Genomic DNA, 19,106 nt, shown 5'->3' with positions numbered 1-19,106 from the left:
GGCCCACTGGTAGGTAGTCCAATTAAACTTGAAGTACAAAATGAACAATTAGGAGGAATACGTTAGGTTACAAATCACAGGTTAACAAAAAATTAAGGCCTGGGTCTTCTGTGGTCCATCTCCCTCTGTCAGAGTCTAACTACCTTGTAATAAATAAGCCTGACTGAGTTTTATAGTCCACTGGTTGTAAAGATTGATTCTAGCTGATGCTGCCACCAGTAACGGTCCCTTCTCTTCTCCATCCCATCCATTCCTGATCCAGTCTCCTAAAAAAGTCCCACTGGTGGCTTCTATGCTCCAGCAGGGCAGAACACATCAATATCCTGAGTGAGTATTATCCAAAAGCAGTTATGTGGTATCTGAACTGAACTGGGGCAGGGAGTCCACCCTGGCCTCAGCTGCAGCACAGCAGAGGACCCCTCTTTGCCCAGGATCTAGGGCAAGACCCAGTGATGTTTCACTTCCCAGACTTATAGGAGAGACCCCGAAATAACTACTGGGCTGCTGGGCAGAAAATGAGAGCCACAACAGCTGAGAGTGCTGACTTCACCATTTCCTCCATGACACACAATCCTGGAGGAGAGTTGGTGATGGCTGTCAGGTCTTCACAGTGCCCAAACCCCAAATTCGTACACATCAGCCTAAAAACCCAAGATTTTATCCCATTTTCACAGGTAAAAGTATTGTAGAATAAAGAGCTGGAATGGTGAAATTATAAAATTTCCAAGGATATTTTAATGGTTTATGGAAAGAAGAGAGAATATTAATATTGTATTTAAAAAGATTTGATTCATGTGGCTATAAAGCATATGGAAAAAACTGAATATTTAAAATATATCCCTTAAGCAGAAACTTTTTACAAAATATAAGTGCTATTATCAATGTTTTTAAGGCAGGCAATCTCCCTTAGTACACTTTAAAAAAAAGCAATCCTGGGGCACCTGGGTGGCTCAGTCGGTTAAGCGGCTGCCTTCGGCTCAAGTCGTGATCCCAGGGTCCTGGGATCAAGCCCCGCATCGAGCTGCTCAGCAGAGAACCTGCTTCTTCCTCTCCCTCTGCCTTCCACTCCCCCTGCTTGTGCTCTCTCTCTATGTCAAATAAATACCTAAAATCTTTAAAAAAAAATAAAAATAAATAAAAAAAGCAATCCTAGATTAGGTATTTAAAAAAATAACTAATTGATAGCATATATTTTTCTAGGTCTTTGGGCTAAATTCTGTGACAGAGTTAAAAACAATCTGGCTTCAGCCAATATAAAATGCAGCTCCTGTGCTCAAAGTAATATACTGGGGCAGAAGTAACTCAATAGCATGAGGACAGAAATCAGCCTAGGAGTAAAAGTATAGTATAGGTAACTCAAAGTGTAGAGGAGATCACAAAGACAAACCCTATCAATGCTCAATAAATAATTTATATTTATTTTTAATAAAGAACTGAGAAATACATGAAAATGTGTGAGTGCAATGGCATTATAGGAACCTTGCTATAGCAAAGAATTCAGTGTACGTGGCTTACTGAAGACCTTGTAATAGCAAGTCCCAGAACAACTTGTCAGCACGAATGAAAAGGCAAGACCTACATGTGTGTTTGGGGGCCGGGGGTGGGGCAGGGGATGGAAGGGAATATGAAACAGAGACAGAGCTCAGAAAAAATTTCATCTTGGCTCGGTGTATGACCAACCATATTATCTACTCAGATAAGAAATTTCTACTAATTTGTTTTTAGTAATTAAAATCTGCAACATTCAGTGTTTTGGGGAACCTTCAATAAGAATAAAGCATTATATTACACAATGTAATTCTGAGCACATTTCTTTACCAAGTTGCTGTATTTAGAGATAAGCTGACTTCAGAAACTAATGGTTTTCTATCTTATCACCAAAACTTGGCCCAGGAATTAAGAAGGAGAAGAGAAAGCAAGAAGTTCTTGAGTATAAACCTTTTCTCTTTGGTGCCAAAACTGCCTTTATGGATCTAAGCCCCAAGAGGGAAGGCTTTGTTCTCATGCATCTTTGACACTATTTAAAACTCCTAGCAATCCTCCTGCAGCGGAGGGAATGTTCCACCATGCACTTACAAAACTGAAGGATGATTTCAGTTTGCATTGTGCAAATGAGTCTTACCTGCCTTATTAGTGGTAACAAAAACTACTGCTAGTTACCACAATGAGTCACAATAAGCTAGAAGAATGGTGCTAATGCAACTGAGACTCAAAAGCACTTGCTCTATTTCTCATAGCAGCTGTGTCTAAATAAATCAGGTGCCCGTAGCATGTAGTAAGTGCTCTCAAATATGTGAATAACTGATCCCAACATTCAGAACTAAGTGTATGGGTTGTGATGAAAGCAGGAAGGGTCAAGTATTCCTCACTACCAGGAATCTAAGACAAACAGTAATTAGTGCTGGATGTGCTCAGCAATGACTTAGAAGCAGCTTCAGTTATGTGTATGAAGAATAGCAATGAGCCAGAGAGTTTTCTGTGGATATGCTTCAAGTTGGTACAATCACAATGATTAAGTCAGTTAAAAAGTCCTCTTCCAAATCTACTTGAAAGTCAACTGTTTCTAGAACTTGAGCCCCAAATTATTCGATTAAAAAAAAATTCACAGTGAAATTCATACTTACTAGGAATTGCCAACTCTATTCAAATTATGTGAAAAGAACCCCGCCCAATACAATTAAATTTGAATTTTCACAATCAGGAAACAATACAGCTAAGTGTCACCAAACAACATATTTTAAAGTTTTAACTAAAAAGGAAAGTATGTATACATATGTGCATTTATGGAAAAAACTTTATAAACACAGGAAAAAGTCCAAACAGGGCTTTGCTTATTAGAGGTCATCCCTGGGGATATCCATCCTTATACAACTAAAGCTGAAGTAAAGAAAGACAATTTTTAACAGTATAGTTACCAAAAATTAGATTTATTTTTTTAAAAGATTTTATTTATTTATTTGACAGAAAGCGAGAGAAAGCACAAGCAGGGGGAGCAGCAGAGGGAGAGGGAAAAACAGGCTCCCCGCTGAGCAGGGAGCCCAATGTGGGGCTCAATCCCATGAACCCGGGATCACAACCTGAGCCGAAGGCAGCCACTTAACTGACTGAGCCACCCAGGCTCCCCCAAAAATTAGATTGAAAGTTATTTTCAAAATTCCTCTCTAACAGAATCTGTTAAACACAAACATTCTAACTACTCAGTCCTAATTTCTCTCCACTTTGCAAGATACTATTCTCCCAGTATAGTTACAGGCTTTAAAAAAGTAAATATTTTCTCATCATTTAACAAATATTTCTTTTTTCTGAGCCTTCATTAATTCTCCTCTGAATTTCTCCTTAGAGTTGATATCCACGTTTAAAATTCCAAGAGTTGGTAAGTTCAAAAAACCAATTGTTGTTTCAATAATTACAACTAAATATAGCCACAAGAGGTAATTTTCCAATTAAGATAGTGGAAAGTTGCTAGCGCTTTAAGGAAACCAAGATATTATGTAAGTCAATCACTTCTTTTCACAGATGAGAAAACCAAACCCAGGAGACCAGCCTTATGTCCTCACAAAGTGATGAGATCCCTGATCTATGTACTAGCAATGATATGCTTTATCCCACATCACATAGTTTTGAAAGTTGTGTTTTCCATTATTCTAGCAAATAATTTCAAAATAATGATGAAAAATAACTTGCTCTCAAGATGATGTATAATCTATACACACTACCTTTGCTAAACTAATGGCAACTAGTAAGGTAAACTTGAGTCTCTTAACCTCATCCTCATCTGTACAAAGTATTAATTAGTGAGTCTTCATAGTTACTTGCAGTGATATTATTTGACAGTTAATGTTTACTGAGTAGTTTTCTGGGTCAAGAATCATGCTTCATTATCTCATCTAATCACTCCACTCACACCATTTTTGAGGTAGGACATTTGAAGTTCAGAGATGTTAAGTGACTTCCCCGGAGTCCAACAGTGGTAAGTGGCTAACAGGTCTGACTCTTAGAACGCAGGTTCCTAATCACTACACTGTGTCGTCTCTGAAATACAAATGGGCAGTTCCAAAACCACATTCAGGATCAAAGTGGATGGAATTTGTTTTACAAGAGAACACCTCTGAATCCGCGAACCTCTGAAACTTGGGAGCTGTTGGCAGTGCAAAGACCTGTGGCTGCAGACTATCTTGCACCAGCTCTGATGTAACTCCTTTGGGCCTCCTGACCCACTTCCTAGCACACCGTGATTACCTGTCAAACTAAAAAAGCTTTTTATTTTGTCCTAACCACAAAGATCTAAGGACTGGCCAGTGGGAACAATAAGGAAGCAGAGAGCTCTGCATGGCTCTCTGGACAGTCCCCAGCTTCGTTCCTGAGTCCCATCTACACCCTGCTCTCCACCCAGACAGAGGTATCTGAATTATACTTGCAGTTCTCCATGTCAGCAGAGGGCCTGCCCCCCCAAACTCCGCCACCCCAGTCATAAAACCTCTCGCAAGCCCCTTTCACCTGTTTAACAACTCTGAATTCTTTGAGACTTGGCAAGGACCTTCCATTTCCCAGGATACCCTCCCTATACCTGCCTCACTCCCAGCTCAAGAAGGCCTGCACAGCCCTTGTCATCAGTAGACTGTTACCTTGTTAAACTCCTTCATAGGCATCATCCCTGCTGGGTTCCTAGCACCTTGGTAGTCACTCAGAGTGCTCCTGAAGGCACGGACAGTGGCGGCATCAGAGGGCATAAGAGCACTGGCAATGGGCATTCGCCCTGGCATGTTTACTACTCTGCCCTTTGGTTTCTCTAGAGAGAATAGCCACAGACCAGACAAAAAGAGATTTCAAATGACCCCACATCTGACATGCCTATCTTCCTATAGCCCATCAGCTCCCTGGAAACTTGCCTGAGGGGGCCAGGCAGCCGATGTAAACCTTGTGATCATGTTCCCCCGACACAGTCAAGCCCTGCGCTTGCAGCATTGGAGCATGTTTGTTCTCTGACTGGAGATGGTCTTGGATTATTCTCAAAGACAGAAATACATTGTATGGCACCAAATATTTTCCTGACATTGCACCTTTGAAATTTTAATACAAATGGAAAAATCTGACTCACTTTACAATAATGTATACTTTCCAAACAACTCTTTGTAAACACTGCCGTTCAGTAAGACATGACCATGTATGCAGTGACAGGAAAAACTGAAGAGGTTTAAAAGTCTAATTTAAAAATCTAATTCAGATACAGAAGAACTCTAAAGAGTTCAGCAGAATTCACAATTCAGTACACTTCTCCAAATAGCCGCACTTATATTTAGTAGAATACCAATACTTCTTTATTGCAAAGGGAATAAAAACATTATTTAAAAACATCTCATAGTGGAGATGAAATGAGTATTCCAGATAGGGGAAACAGCACACTGAGAAAAAAGAGGGGCGAGCTGGGAAAACAATAATATGAACACGGAGGAACATGGATGTCTGGAGCAGGGTGTCCTGGAAGGGGGAGTGAAGAGGGGAGCAGAGCTGGTCACCAGAGGCTTCTGAGCTACAATAAGGAGTCTGGACTTCATTCTGAGGATGAAGGAAAGTTTCGTGGACAGAAGTGTCACGGGCAGACCTGCACTGTAGAAGCCCCACTCTAACTGCAGTATAGGGAAAAGACAGGAAGACATGTCTAAAAGCAGGAACCTAGTTACAAAGGAAGCTTTGCAAGAATTGGGATGAGGTGACAGAGGCATGACCCGGGGTCAGCAGCTGTGGTGTAGATTCTAAAGCTAGCAGAGACCTGGGGACACTAGAACTGGAGACTGCTTGGATGCTGAGGATAAGGAAGCCCGCAGAGTAGGGGCACAGTAATTGAGGGGGACGGTGGCAGGAATTACCAACAGGCATCCCAAACAACCAAGAAATCCGAGGGAGCGGACAGCAAGGCTGGGGAGGACAGGGATTCAGGTTGGACACGTGGCAGCTGCAGTGCCTGCCACAGCTGTACCTTCTAGAAAAGCTATCCCAGAGGCAGCTGGATGCAGGGTTCTGTCACTGAAGCTAAGACATTTCAGGAACCAAAATATTAATCAGAACGAGTCAGCAAACATATAGTTAATAATCTAATATATCCTTTCTCTTTAGTCAGTGACTTTCTTTTAATCTTTGTACAAAACTTGAAATGTGATTATTTATGAGTTTAGGCCCCTTGTGTAAGAAAAAGATCTGGAATAAAGAAATGCATTTGGGCACTTCCAAATGCTTGAAAATTTAGTGTATGATAAAGGGGATATTTCTTGTCAATTAACAGTGCTGGAACACCTACTCATTTGGAAAAAATTAAGTTAGAGCCCTCTGACACCCCTTAAACTTCAGATGGATCAAAGGTTAAAGTATTTTTTAAAAATACATAAAAATAGGGGCGCCTGGGTGGCTCAGTTGGTTAAGCATCCGACTCTTGGTTTGGGCTCAGGTTGTGATCTCAGGGTCGTGAGACTGAGCCCTGCATCAGGCTCCGCGCTCAGCATGGAGTCTGTTTGAGATTCTCTCTCCCTCTCCCTCCACCCCTCGCGTGCTCTCTCTCTCTCACTCAAATAAATATATAAAAATATATTTTTTAAATACATAAAACATATTAGAAAACACTGGTGAACTGTGATAATTCTGCACTTGGGAATAATAATAGTTATTACTTATACGGTGTTTACCATGCACCAAGCACTGTTTGAAGAACTATACAAACACACAGTTTTTGCAACAACTATGAAGTAGTATCTTCATGTCACAGCTAAGAAAACTGAAGTGCAAAGAAGCTAAGTAACTGTCCGGTTACCCTACTTGATAGTGGTGAAACTCGGATTAGAATTCATGCATCTGTACTCTTAGGTACAATTCAGCACTCCATCCCTAGTACATTCTATAAGACCTAGACAGAAATAATGAAAAGAAAGAACTGAAATTTGAAAAAATAATTAAAGCTTCCTTATGGAAAAATACTTAACTGAAATTCATAACTCACAACACAGAAGTGGAGGAGAACAATTCCAATACATGTCAGAGTTAAAATTCTAATATACAGAGGATGATTACAAACCAGTAAGAAAAAATGAATAATTCTTACCCATGTGTGAAAGGAAATATACCAAAAAATATGAAACTGATAATAAATAGGACAAGTTGTACAATGATGCTAAAAAGCTAAGAAATTTAAATTAGGATAAAAAACCATCTTTCATCCATCAAACTGGCAAAAAATGAAAGACTGATGATATGCACTGTTGGCCAAAATGTGGGGCCATGGGCACTCTCACATACTGTGAGGTATATATAAACTGTACAATGTTTGACAGGGCACTTCAGCTATAGAATTGAATTTTAAACATGCATGTCCTTTGAGCAATTCCACTTCTGAATATCTGTTTTATAGAACTAGATGCACAAATATATGAAAATGTATATACAATGGTAGTCACTGAAGCTTAATTTAACAATCCCAAAACAAACTATATAAATGTCTAAAAACAGGAAACTGGCTAATGTGACGTTCATAAGATGGAATATTATTCAGTCATTAAAAAGACAGCTCTATGTGTATCAAGATAACAAAATACTGTCAAGAAAAAAGCAAAGCCTAGGGGTGCCTGGGTGGCTCAGTCGTTAAGCGTCTGCCTTCGGCTCAGGTCATGATCCCAGGGTCCTGGGATCGAGCCCCACATTGGGCTCCCTGCTCTGCGGGAAGCCTGCTCTCCCTCTCCCACTCCCCCTACTTGTGTTCCCCCTCTCGCTGTGTCTCTGTCAAATAAATAAATAAATAAAATCTTAAAAAAAAAAAAGCAAAGCCTATAGTAGTCTACAATGTACAGTCCTTTTTGTTAAATGATAAAGATAGAAGTTTTAAAAAATAAATATTTGTTGCTTTCAAAAGGATTGTCTAATAATTTTATTAATGAGGTTTGATACCATAAATTCTGAATCCCAGAAACATTAGGACCTCATACAACAGCCTGAAGATGTCTGTGTACCAGAGTAATTGAAACATATTTTCCAAAATTCAAAACAAATTTAGCTTAAAACACTAAAACTTTTTCAGGAATATTAATATATACATTAATCTGTCACATCTTTTATAAAATTTAAGTTTCAATGAAAATAATCTTATTACACAAGCAAAATTTAAGAATACTAACAGAAATTCAGAAAATAAGAGATGTAGCCAACTCATTATCTTGAAGGAGAAAAAAGAAATGTGGAATGTGTTTCAAAACACTCTTCATCTTAGAGCATACAGACATGAAGAATGTTTTTGAAGTAATTAAACCAAAAAACTTGTAGTCACCAGGTAACTTGATCAATGTTACAAAGTTGGAGCTTACTGCCTGACTCTTCACAGTCTCACTAGGAGAAAGGTCAGTGTATACCAGTGGTGGTGATTAATAAGCACCTTAAAGAAACTGCAGGGTATAAAATGACTCAGGCTCACAAATAAAGCAAAAAAGATTTTCCCATACAGACAATCCACACGACATTTCTACTGAGTACCCTCCAATTTTATGCAATTCTAAACACTTCATTTATTCAGTATCATCAAGGCCACAGGACTACCTAGGTAGTTCCAGGTAACTTAAAAGCTTACCATTTTGAGGATCAAAATACTTTCTACACCTATCTCGAATGGAAATCTTACTTAAAATATAATAGGCCTTCTAATTCAGTTCACTGAGCAGACAGAAACACAACCTTGTAATGAGCCACACTTGCCATTATAAAAACAAACAATCCTGATCACACTAATTCTGCATTAAGGAAATTGGTACCCAAAAAGTAATGTGGAAAGTTCTGTCATTTAATAAGTTTATAATCTGAGAAGCTATCCGGATATGCGGAAATGAATGTTCCCACACCAGGTGTCCCCTGACAGCAATGCTGTGAGGTGCTCTTGTCCCTCCCTCTCCTCTTTGCTGTCAAGTCTCTCTGTCTACACTGCAGCCATCAGGGAACCGTCTCTTCCCGATACTTCTAGTCTTTCTAATTGGCTGCTTTTGATCACTGTGTGTTGGGGACACCAAATGGACAAGACCACAAGAATAATATCTTAAATAAGTGTCAGTGAATCCTAAGCCAATGCCCTTGAAACTCTTGTTAAGTGTAAAATCAAAGAACTTCAAAGGACAGATTTCGTTACACGCCCTTTGGCGGCTGAGAGCCTTTTTTCCTTACTTCTTAGTGCTAAATCATGTTCTAGATAAGGGAGGCTGTAGGATTTAGTTACCACCAGTAAACTTTAAAGTGTTTTCTGTTACGTGGGCTCTTGGTTCCTAAAATTTCATACAGTATTTGCTTAGCAAATCTTTTCTTCAATGCAAACATGAACTTCTATTTACTCCAAGATGAATTAATATTAATAAAAAATTAATTTTGCATGACAGTAGGGTTATTGGGACAAGAATCCCAGAAGTGGTATTTTAAGTTTACATTACATTTTGAGTACTTGAAAGAGAACAATTACATTAATGCATAACACCTTGCTGAGCATATTTATACTCAAAATATAAATATACTCAATAAATAAATAAATACTCAAGGGACAAGAACCCTAAAATGGCATCTTGAGCTTATATAACATTATGAGAATTTGAAAAAAATGAATCATTATAATAATACATAACACCTTTATGTGTATATTTATGTATATATGAATATGAACATGAGTATAGATATCATATATACATAAATATACATACACACCCATTTTCACCTCCTTAGTAAGTGCAAAAGAATCACATACAGATAGTATGTTTATCTGGATAGCAGATTATCACACAGTACAGCAGTCTCCCCTTATCCACTAGGGACACATTGCAAGACCCCAGACAGTCCCAAACCCTATGTATACAATGTTTTTTCCTATACATACACACCTACGATAAAGTTTAATTTATAAATTAGGCACAGTAAGAGAGTAACAATAACTGATAAAATAGAACAATTATTGCAATATACTTTTAAGTTATATGAACGTGGTCACTCTCAAAATCTTACTGTACTGTACTCACCCTTCTTGTGATGATGTAACATGATAAAATGGCTACACAATGACATGAAGTGAGGTGAATGATGTAGGCATTGTGATGAAGCGTTAAGCTACTAGTGACCTTCTGATGGCAGTGTCAGGAGGAGGGTCATCTGCTTTCAGACCGTGACTGACTGCAGGTAACCAAAGCCTCAGAAAGTGAAACCATGGAAAGGGGAGGCATGGACTACTATAGAGCTATTTCCTCCATGCCACATTAAGCTGTCCTACCTCACTCAAGGCACTTGGCAGGTCTTACAGTCCAGATACCTCCCAAAGAATCTATCACAAACTAAGAATTAGGCCACACCAATCATCTAGGCTTTTGCTGTGTAATCCTGTCTCAGCTAGGACCTAGACTACGTCTGCCCAAAGGTGTTAAACAAATGATCTATGAGGTTGAACTTGTCATGTCATTATTATCCTTACTCATTTATTCCACAAATATTTACTAACAGGCAACTCTGGGCCAGGCATTTTGCTAGGTGCTGGGTCGCTATCCAGCCACAGGCACTGCCCACTCAGGCCTTACAGTCTTCTGGAGAAGAGAGCCATTTATCAGATGAGATAACAAATGTAAAATCACAACATTGAGAGTAAGGACACTGTGCTATGAAGCCAGTCTGGGAGATCAGGGAAGAAGAGCTTCCCTGAGGAGCTATCAGGGAGCTAGATTTGAACAATGAAGTGCTGACTTGGGACTGGGGAAAGTGTTCCAGCAGAGGGAGCATGCAGTGCATGCCAAAGCCCTATGGCAAGGAGGTGGTGTGCTGAGTTTGAAGAAATGAAAGAAGGCAATCCTGCAGAGAACAAGGGCAAGTGTGATCTGAGATGAGCCTAGAGAGGCAGCAAGGGCCAGACAGGGCAGGGACTGAGTAGGGCATGATAAGGATTCTCTGGTCTTTAACCAAATGGCAAGCTTTTGAAGGTTTTTATACTTAATCTTATTTACTTTTCTAGAGGAACATTGTTATAATCAGATTAACATTTTAAAATGATCACTCTGGCCATATAATATGGAGAACAGATGGGAAGGGAGAAAGGACACAGGGAGCAAGTCAGGAGGCTACTACATCAGTCCAAGTAAGAGACCATGCAAGTCTGGCCTTGGGATGTGGTAACAGGGTCAAATCCCCAGGCTCTGATGGTGGACTAAATACAAGGAGTGGTCAAGGGTAACTCCTAGGTTCTGGTTCTGCCATTTCATGAGCAGAGAATATATTAGTAGGACAAGGTGTAGGGAAAACCCTGAATTTGATTTTAGATATCTGAGTATGCCTATGTCACACAGACAGTTAGGTGTAGGTCTGGAGTTTAGGAGAGGTCATGGTAGGAAAACAAATTCTGCAATCACTTGTGAATGGTCAAGAACTATCTAAAGACATTAATAGTGGGAATGGAGAAGACAAAATGACGAAGCCCTAGGATCACCCTAAGGATCTTTTAATATTTATGTTCCAGAGGGTGATGATGGACCACCAAGGAAGAACTGCCAAGGTTAAGAAGAAAATCAGGAAGGTTACCCATTAGCCCAAATAACTAGTCACTTCAAGTATCAGAAACTCAATTTTCTCAGTGTTTGACAGTTTGAGCATGACTCTAATTACTTTGTAACTACACTTAGCTATTAAAATAATTATTTTAAGTTTTACATTATATAAAATCAGTCAATATTATCAACCTCTGATTGCTAAATACCACCTACTGCTACTATATATCAACATAAGAAAGTTCTTGCCTTCAAAACTTGCCTTAAACTAGACGATGATTGAAATCTCATCAAAGTAAATTATTGTAATCTTTAGATATAGTAATTTAAAAATAACCACTTTGGGAAAATTAATTCATCCTAACATTTATGGGCACCTAATATTCATGGGTGTCAGACGCTAGTCTAGGTACTAGGCAGTGGAATACATAGAAGACAGAGCTCCTCATTTGTTAACAACGGATATTTAGTATCAGAATGCTGTAGGACCAGTTGAAGATTATTTGATAATATACCAGTTAAGTGACTATTTAGGCAATAACAAAAGGTAATGATCATGTCTGTCAGAGCAAAGTCTCCACCCAGTATCTACTCTCTCCTTACTCCATATACACTCATCATCACTATACTTTCATGTGATAAACTTAGTTAATGCCCTAACTACAGCACTGTGTAAGCTCCAAGGACCTCCCCCAATCTTCAAGAGGTCTGATGGCCTCATTAATAATTCCCGGGTGTCAGACTATACTCAGAAATATATGCTTGGTGGGTATTAATAACTTAACAGTTCTTGGCACTCTGATATCTCAATCTATTAAACCAAACTAACCAGACTGGTATTCCAAAGGATTCAATCACTAACAATACAGAACTCCCTTCCATACCTAAACATACCTAAACCAACTATGATATGCCACAGAGTAAATGAAGATAAGGATTTTTTTTTTATTATCTTAGACTCTAGAGCATATTTGACATTTCCTATTTTTTTTTTAAGATTTTATTTATTTGTCAGAGAGAGAGAGCATGCACAAGCAGGGGGAGTGGCAGGCAGAGGGAGAAGCAGGCTCCCTGCTGAATAAGGAGCCCCATACAGAACTCCATCCCAGGAACCTGGGATCATGACCTGAGCCGAAGGCAGATGCTTAACCTATGAGCCACCCAGGCATCCCCTAATGTTTTCTTAACTAGCAGAGTTGTTGTTACTAATAATAAAGACTAAATTTTAAAACCACCATTGGTATATATTGAGTTCCTTGCTCTCCATACCCCCTTTTAATGTTCTCTTTCAAGAAAGAAAAAAAATCACATCTGAACTCGCGGTTCCATACATATTCCTCTAAGAGTGTAGGCAGAAATAGTTTGAAACTAATCTATATCTAGATTTATTTTTCCATTACTCTGGAAATAGTAAAACTACAGCACATACCTGTCCTAAGAAAGCAGAAAGAGACCAAAGGAAAGGAGCAAAAATTAACAGCCCAAACACACAAGCAGAAAGCAGAACAAAGCCACCACCCTTAACTACTAGCCTGGAAGGCCAATTAATTCCTCAGGAAGTTAGGGAGATAACACTCTATTCATTCACTATAGGAATATAGTGTGGCAGGTTGTGGATAAGACTCAGGGCACAAGTTTTTAATCTGAGAGTCTCTCTGTATTCCCATCTCTCTTAGAGCACTTAATATGGTACTGTTAAACACGTTCATACTAGAACCTACCAAGAGAAACAGATCAATGATCTTTTTCTCTACCACCCAGACCATCATCTTGTAGAGATCCGTAAACCTTGGATGAATGAAATAAAAAATAATAAAGGAGCAGGGTACAACTGTACTGGAACAGTTTCTCCCCAGTGATGATTAAGATTCATGAGTGATGTTAATTTCACCTTCTTTAATTCCCTCCACTTATAATACAATCAAAATACATTGTATTATATCAAATTATGTATCAAAAAACAAAATACATTTGATTTGATACAAATCAAAAAATCTAACACTCAACGTGAATCAATTATTCGCCTTACCTAACACAATAAGGTGATCTAAGTACAGTCTACTTTATTACATTATACAAGGCCAGGTTACAGAAAGCTATGCAGTATATACATATAAAAAGACGAATATATTGGCAATGGCACTGGGTAAAGACCTATTATGTTTATTATGACTCCTGCAGAACAAATTCCTCCTTAAAAATTATCAATTAATTTAACTATTAATTTGGAAAAATAAAAGCAGCACTGATGGTGGAAAGAAATGAATTGTGGAGTCAGACTGACCTGGCTCTGTCTTCTAGTTATGTGATCACAGAGTTTTAGCATCACAAATGAGTTTCCCTCTCTTGAAAACAGAAATTACAATGCCTTGGAGGGCTGTAGTGATAATGAAATGAGATACTATATATAACTGGCCTGACCTGTAGAAGGTAAGAAAGGTGACTACTAAAAGGAATCCAAACATATCTGTATACTCAATGAACATGTTTTAGCCACGGCTAAAATCCTCTTATAATCTTGCTATAAGAAGAACACCTGACTAATCTCACTGTTTTGCAATGAACCATTTACTTTAATTCTGTTCCTGGTTACTTCCTTCATGTTTTAAAAATGTTCTTAAATTATTTGTTAAAGATAACTTGGGTCTGTTCCTAAAACTGCACATTTCCTCACATTAATCTTCTACCCATTAACATTTTTAAGTAGCTCTAACTTTTGACTTAGGATATAAAAAGAGGCAAGGACTGAGGAAAACCACCAAGTCTAAGGAATATACTTGGTATATCTGATATAGGCAAAGTATTTCCAAGGTTAGAGGTGCAATATAGTGTAGTTCTTAAGCAGCTTCTGGAGACCATTACTTTTCCATGCCACGTTTTCCTATTGCCTTTACAGAGAAATACCTCTCAACCCAAGAAAATGGGTAACAAATACAAAAGTTGTCCTTTCTCACTCAGAGTACTTCTGAATGCCCTATATTTTCCCTCAGGGGAATCCATTCACCATTAACTGCCTTCCCACCCCATTATTTCTTCTTCTGGAATGCTTATAGCCAGTGTCAAGGACTGATGACCAGACAGCCTAGGCAAGCTGTAGCTGGTTATTTTGCTCTCTTCAAAACAAAGAACACTCCTTTCTTTCCATGTTTTGAAATCTTCAAGTCAGTAAGTCAATGACCATTTCTAAGACATGCAACATATGCTTGAGGTGCTATAGAAGACAGGAAAGAGTATCAATGAACAGGGCTACTTCCTGGTTTTTGTATCTAACAAAATTGAGTTGTTATAGTGTATTGGAAATCATACATTAAGGAATGTTGGTTAACCAGTCACCCTTGCCAAAATCAGATATGAAAAGAAAACAAAAGTTGGCAACAACTATAGCTCTGATATTTTTCTTTCAGGATTACATTTATTAAGGTTAAGTATAATGAAGAATACATTAATGTTCTACCTGATTTAAAATAGAATTTGTAGACAATTCATAACTATGAAACTTATATATTCACATAAGTTACCTTATGTAACTACTTGTACCGTTTCATAAAATCACCAACTTAATTTTTTACAACTTATTTTTAGATAATAATGTTCCCATATCTCCTCTAGTAAAAAGTCACTAAATTATTATTTTTAACCTAGCAGCTTTTAAAAGGAAGTGAAAGCTGGGGGCTATATGAGGATATAAAAGCAGTCTATGAAATGGTTTTAGTTTTAAACAAAAACTAACATTAACAAGTACAGCATATCTTGTTCTTTCATGGGGCCAGCAAATTGATAGTTAGGGTTTTTTTAAGTTACAAAAATAGGATTGAGTAATTATATCTACCAAACTCACAACAGCCTGTTCAATGGAAAGTAACACTGTAATTTTTCTTCAAAAACAATAAATAGGAAGAAAAAGTTCCTAATTCTGTAATATAAGTTAAAATTCCAAACCCTTGGGCGCCACTTACAGGCACAAAACTTTCATTGATTTCAATTATTACCCTAAAGGAGAGGGACAGACATAAATCTTTTATTTTTAATATGAATATAACTTACAAAATTTATACTTCACAAATGTATTTTCCACATTTTCAGTTTCTACATCCAAAGATCAAAAAAACTGAAGGAAATTCTGAAATTAAAAAATCATAGAACTCTCTTAAAAATACAACAGGTCTTTAGACAGAAGGGAACCCCAGACCCGTACTACTCCTGAAACATAAAACTACTTCAAAATCTCAGTGCTATATTTTCCTCCAGAAAGTACAAATGAAACTACTGTCAAAAAAGTAAAATGTAAAGTTCACTGAACTCTTTAGAATCAAAGTATTTATACCAATAGATGCAAATGAACTTCAACCCCACAAACAAGGAACTGGAAGGAAAAATCACTGTATTTTCAAGCTTAGAGAATCAACATTTTACTATAAACGAAGTCTGTAGGTATTACATTTGGGGTGAACAAACAGCATTCTGGCTAGTGAAATTCATTTTTTAAAAATGATTATGCTGATTAGCTCCTTATTTCACACACTGCATTATAACCCACTCCAACAAAGAGGGCAAAACGACCTATGTTATAACATACAAAAATTAAACATGGGTTACTCAGTTCTTCAATTCTATCTGCCTCCACCTTAGTCTTATTTTGTGTGGAGGCAACTCTAAACAACTTCTATACATTATTTTTACAGTGGTTGCTCCTCTACTATAGTCATAGCTCATCAACAGGACTAGAATGCTGACACTAAATTATTTACTGTATTCAAAAAGTTACTCTCACAAGAACATAAAATTAACTTCTAAAATTTAAGGTTTAATATTTTTATCTGGAGCTCATTTGTAGTACTAACTGCCTTCAAAGAATTATTCTAGTGAGGTTTTAATCCAATCTTCACAGAAGCAGGAAAGTGTAGAGAAACTTAGCTCTTATAACACTAACATATTTACAAGTGCACACAGAAAACTATCACAGCCACAAATCTCCTTTCCTCTCAAGATTGCCATGGCACAGTGCTGATCATAATTTTTAGGGTTTTTTGTTTTTTTGGTGGGGTGTGCAACTTCCTGGTAATAAATGAACTGTGGTTTTAAATAAATAAAAATATCAAGCTCAAAAAGTACCAAAGCACTTTAGATAATTAACCCAAACCAAGGATTCCCATTGTCAAATTCGTCTCACAAGGGAAACAAATATAAAACACAGTCTTTAAAATACCCATAATAAATTTAGGTCAGGAAACTCTACAGTGCAACGGTTAACTATCACAAAAAACATTTCCAGCAACTCAAAATACTCATCAAGACTACAATGTGCAAACACTAGTCAGATTTCCTAAAAACAAGGATTACGACTGTCACACTTAAAAGAATTTCCTTTAACATAAAGATTTCCAGTTGCCAAAAAGGGGTCAGGCCAAGAACCGCTGGTCTATTACCTTACACGTACCGTAATGCATAGGCACGTAGGACTATCTGAGCCGAAGCCCACTTCACTGTGGTCCCTGGAATCCCGCAGTCGGCTGGTAGCCCGCGCAGCTGCACAAGCAGGAAGCACCGCACCCCAGCCGCGGTCCCCAGCCACGCCGGAGAAGCTGCGGGGAGCAGTCACCACTGCTTTGAAACTGAATGGCTGACACATCCGGTCCTGGCTCTTACACCACTCCGCCAAATGCAAACTTCAAAGGCCAAATTCAAACTCCAAACAGAAGTCACTCAAGTTTTAGTGGCGCTGTGCGCATTCCCAAGAACATGTAGAGCCCCTTGAGGGACGCAATGAGAAAACCCAAGTCCTAAAATATTCCAAGTCCCCGAGTTAGCAGCCCGCCCGCTCGCCCGCCCTCCCACACCGCTTTGACAGGCGTTACAGAGCCTTCCACCCGGAGCGCTCTGCGGTCGTGCTGCCTTTGGCCGGCTCCCGGCCGGGCCCGGGTACCTGACGAGGGGCTCTGCCTGTCAAGGTCCAGTGTACCTCACGCCGTTCCCCAACGCCCCACCCCCCCCCACCCGGCCTACGGCTGGGATCCGCACCCACCCCGCCCCTTTTTTGACCACCGCCTGTCTGCAGTCTCGGGCCTCACCCCCAGCGATCCCGGGACTCTCGTCTGGGGGCGCCGCCGCTGGGCTATTGCCCGCCCCCCAGCCCTGCCCCGAGGACAGCGCCAGGGTCCCGCGCCGGGTCACCTCGGAGAATCCCGATTCCGGGAGCCCCACAAAGCCAGTCCGGGGCCCCACACCTTATTTCAACGGGTCCCTGCAGCGCGGCTCGCACGCCTGTCACATGTCTGCAAACAATAACAAACTCTCCGGCACGTCCCCGCCCCGGGTCCCCGTTCCGTCCCCCAGGCCAGGTCCGGGCCGCCGCCCGACGCCGGAGGGGTCAAAGGGGGTGCCCGAGGGCTCGGATCCCGGCGAGCGGCGCGCAGCCTCGCTGCACGGAGCCCCGGGACGCAGTGCGCGGTACCCCGGGTTCATTCATTGCCCTCGTCCGTCCGCCCGCCCCCAAGTCCTCGCCGCGTCCCCGGCCGCGTTGCTCACCCGGCGGGGGCCGCTGCAGGAGGCGCCTCGGCGGCGGGCGTCCGCTTCTCCCCGGGCTCGGCCCCCGCGGGGCTCGGGGCGCCGCTGTCCTGTGCGGCCGCGGGCTCCAGAGGGTGGGCGCCGCCACGGTTCGCGGCTCCGTGAGACTGCGGCACCGCCACAGGCTGGAAACCGCTCCCGCCCGCCGCCGCGTCCGAGGGCTCCGGCGACGGAGAAGTGGAAGAGGACGACGGCGAGGCGGCGAGGAAGAGCGGCGGCTCCGGCAGCTGGTCCAGCTCCACACTCCGCACTTTGCGCAGCTGCCGCCGCCGCCAGTCAGCCCGCTCGCGGCCCCCGCTGCCCGCCTCCCGCAGCAGTCCCGCGGCTGCCGCGGGCGCGCTGCTCGCCTTGAGAGCCCCTCCGCCGCCGCCCGCCTCGGGGCTCGCCGCCCCGGCGCCCGGGAATCCCGACGACGAGGCGCGATTCCCCGCCGCCGCCGCCATTTTCTCTCGCGGGCTACATTCGCTCGGCCCCTGCGAGGGAGGGAGGGGGCGGGGAGACTGCAGGGGGAGGGCGGACCGGCGGGCGCTGCGCCGCTAGCGTAGAGCCGCCTGCGCCAACTGCGTGAGCAGGGCCCGCCGGGTGCTTGGCCTGGACGGTCGGGCAGGCGCACCGGCTTCGGCCCGGGCGGGGGGGGGGGTGGTGGCGCGGAGCAGGTGGAAGGAGTGGGGTGTGCGCCCGGCGTCGCGCGCGGGCTGGCGAAATGAACTGGAACGTAACCGCCGCAAAGGCGCCCTGGGCTTTGCGTGCTGCACTCGCTGGGCGCCAGGTAGTCCCGGGCTGCACCGGCGAGAGGAGGAGCCTCGGCGGCTACAGTGCGCCGCTGCCCCTCCGCCGCAATCTCCGCCCGGCTCGTCGAGAGGTCGCCCAACGAGAGTTGCAGTTCGAACTTAGGTGTGTAGCGCGTTAAAGGGGATGCAGGCGAGAGGGTTTGCGGTCTGTCATTCTCACTGCCCTTTGCAGTGGGCGTCGGGGAACCCGGGCGAAGACCAATCCTCCTCCCCCACTCCGCGC

The 19,106-nt window shown here is 41.5% G+C and overlaps 1 protein-coding gene across 3 annotated transcripts in view; it reads right to left on the bottom strand.

Annotated features, from left to right (window-relative positions):
- The window catches only part of MAP3K1 (mitogen-activated protein kinase kinase kinase 1), a 74,465-nt gene extending 55,924 nt beyond the window's left edge, over positions 1 to 18,541 (bottom strand). For 2 of the 3 annotated variants that reach the window (XM_028119105.2, XM_088023319.1), the window contains exon 1: positions 18,054 to 18,541. In XM_028119105.2, coding sequence (XP_027974906.1) covers positions 18,054 to 18,535 — 482 coding nt within the window. In that variant the 5' untranslated portion in view covers positions 18,536 to 18,541. Of the gene's footprint in view, positions 1 to 16,954; positions 17,332 to 18,053 lie in introns of those variants that run through there. The other variant, XM_088023318.1, reaches the window with a different exon arrangement.
- Between the last annotated feature and the right edge of the window lie 565 nt (positions 18,542 to 19,106).

This window comes from Eumetopias jubatus, unplaced genomic scaffold (assembly GCF_037043125.1).
Source record: "Eumetopias jubatus isolate StellerSeaLion01/CBP00866 unplaced genomic scaffold, mEumJub1_p1.0 scaffold_5, whole genome shotgun sequence".
Classification (NCBI taxonomy): domain Eukaryota; kingdom Metazoa; phylum Chordata; class Mammalia; order Carnivora; family Otariidae; genus Eumetopias; species Eumetopias jubatus.
The sequence above is the reverse complement of the archived record's forward strand: the minus strand, read 5'-3'. Positions and strand labels throughout refer to the sequence as shown.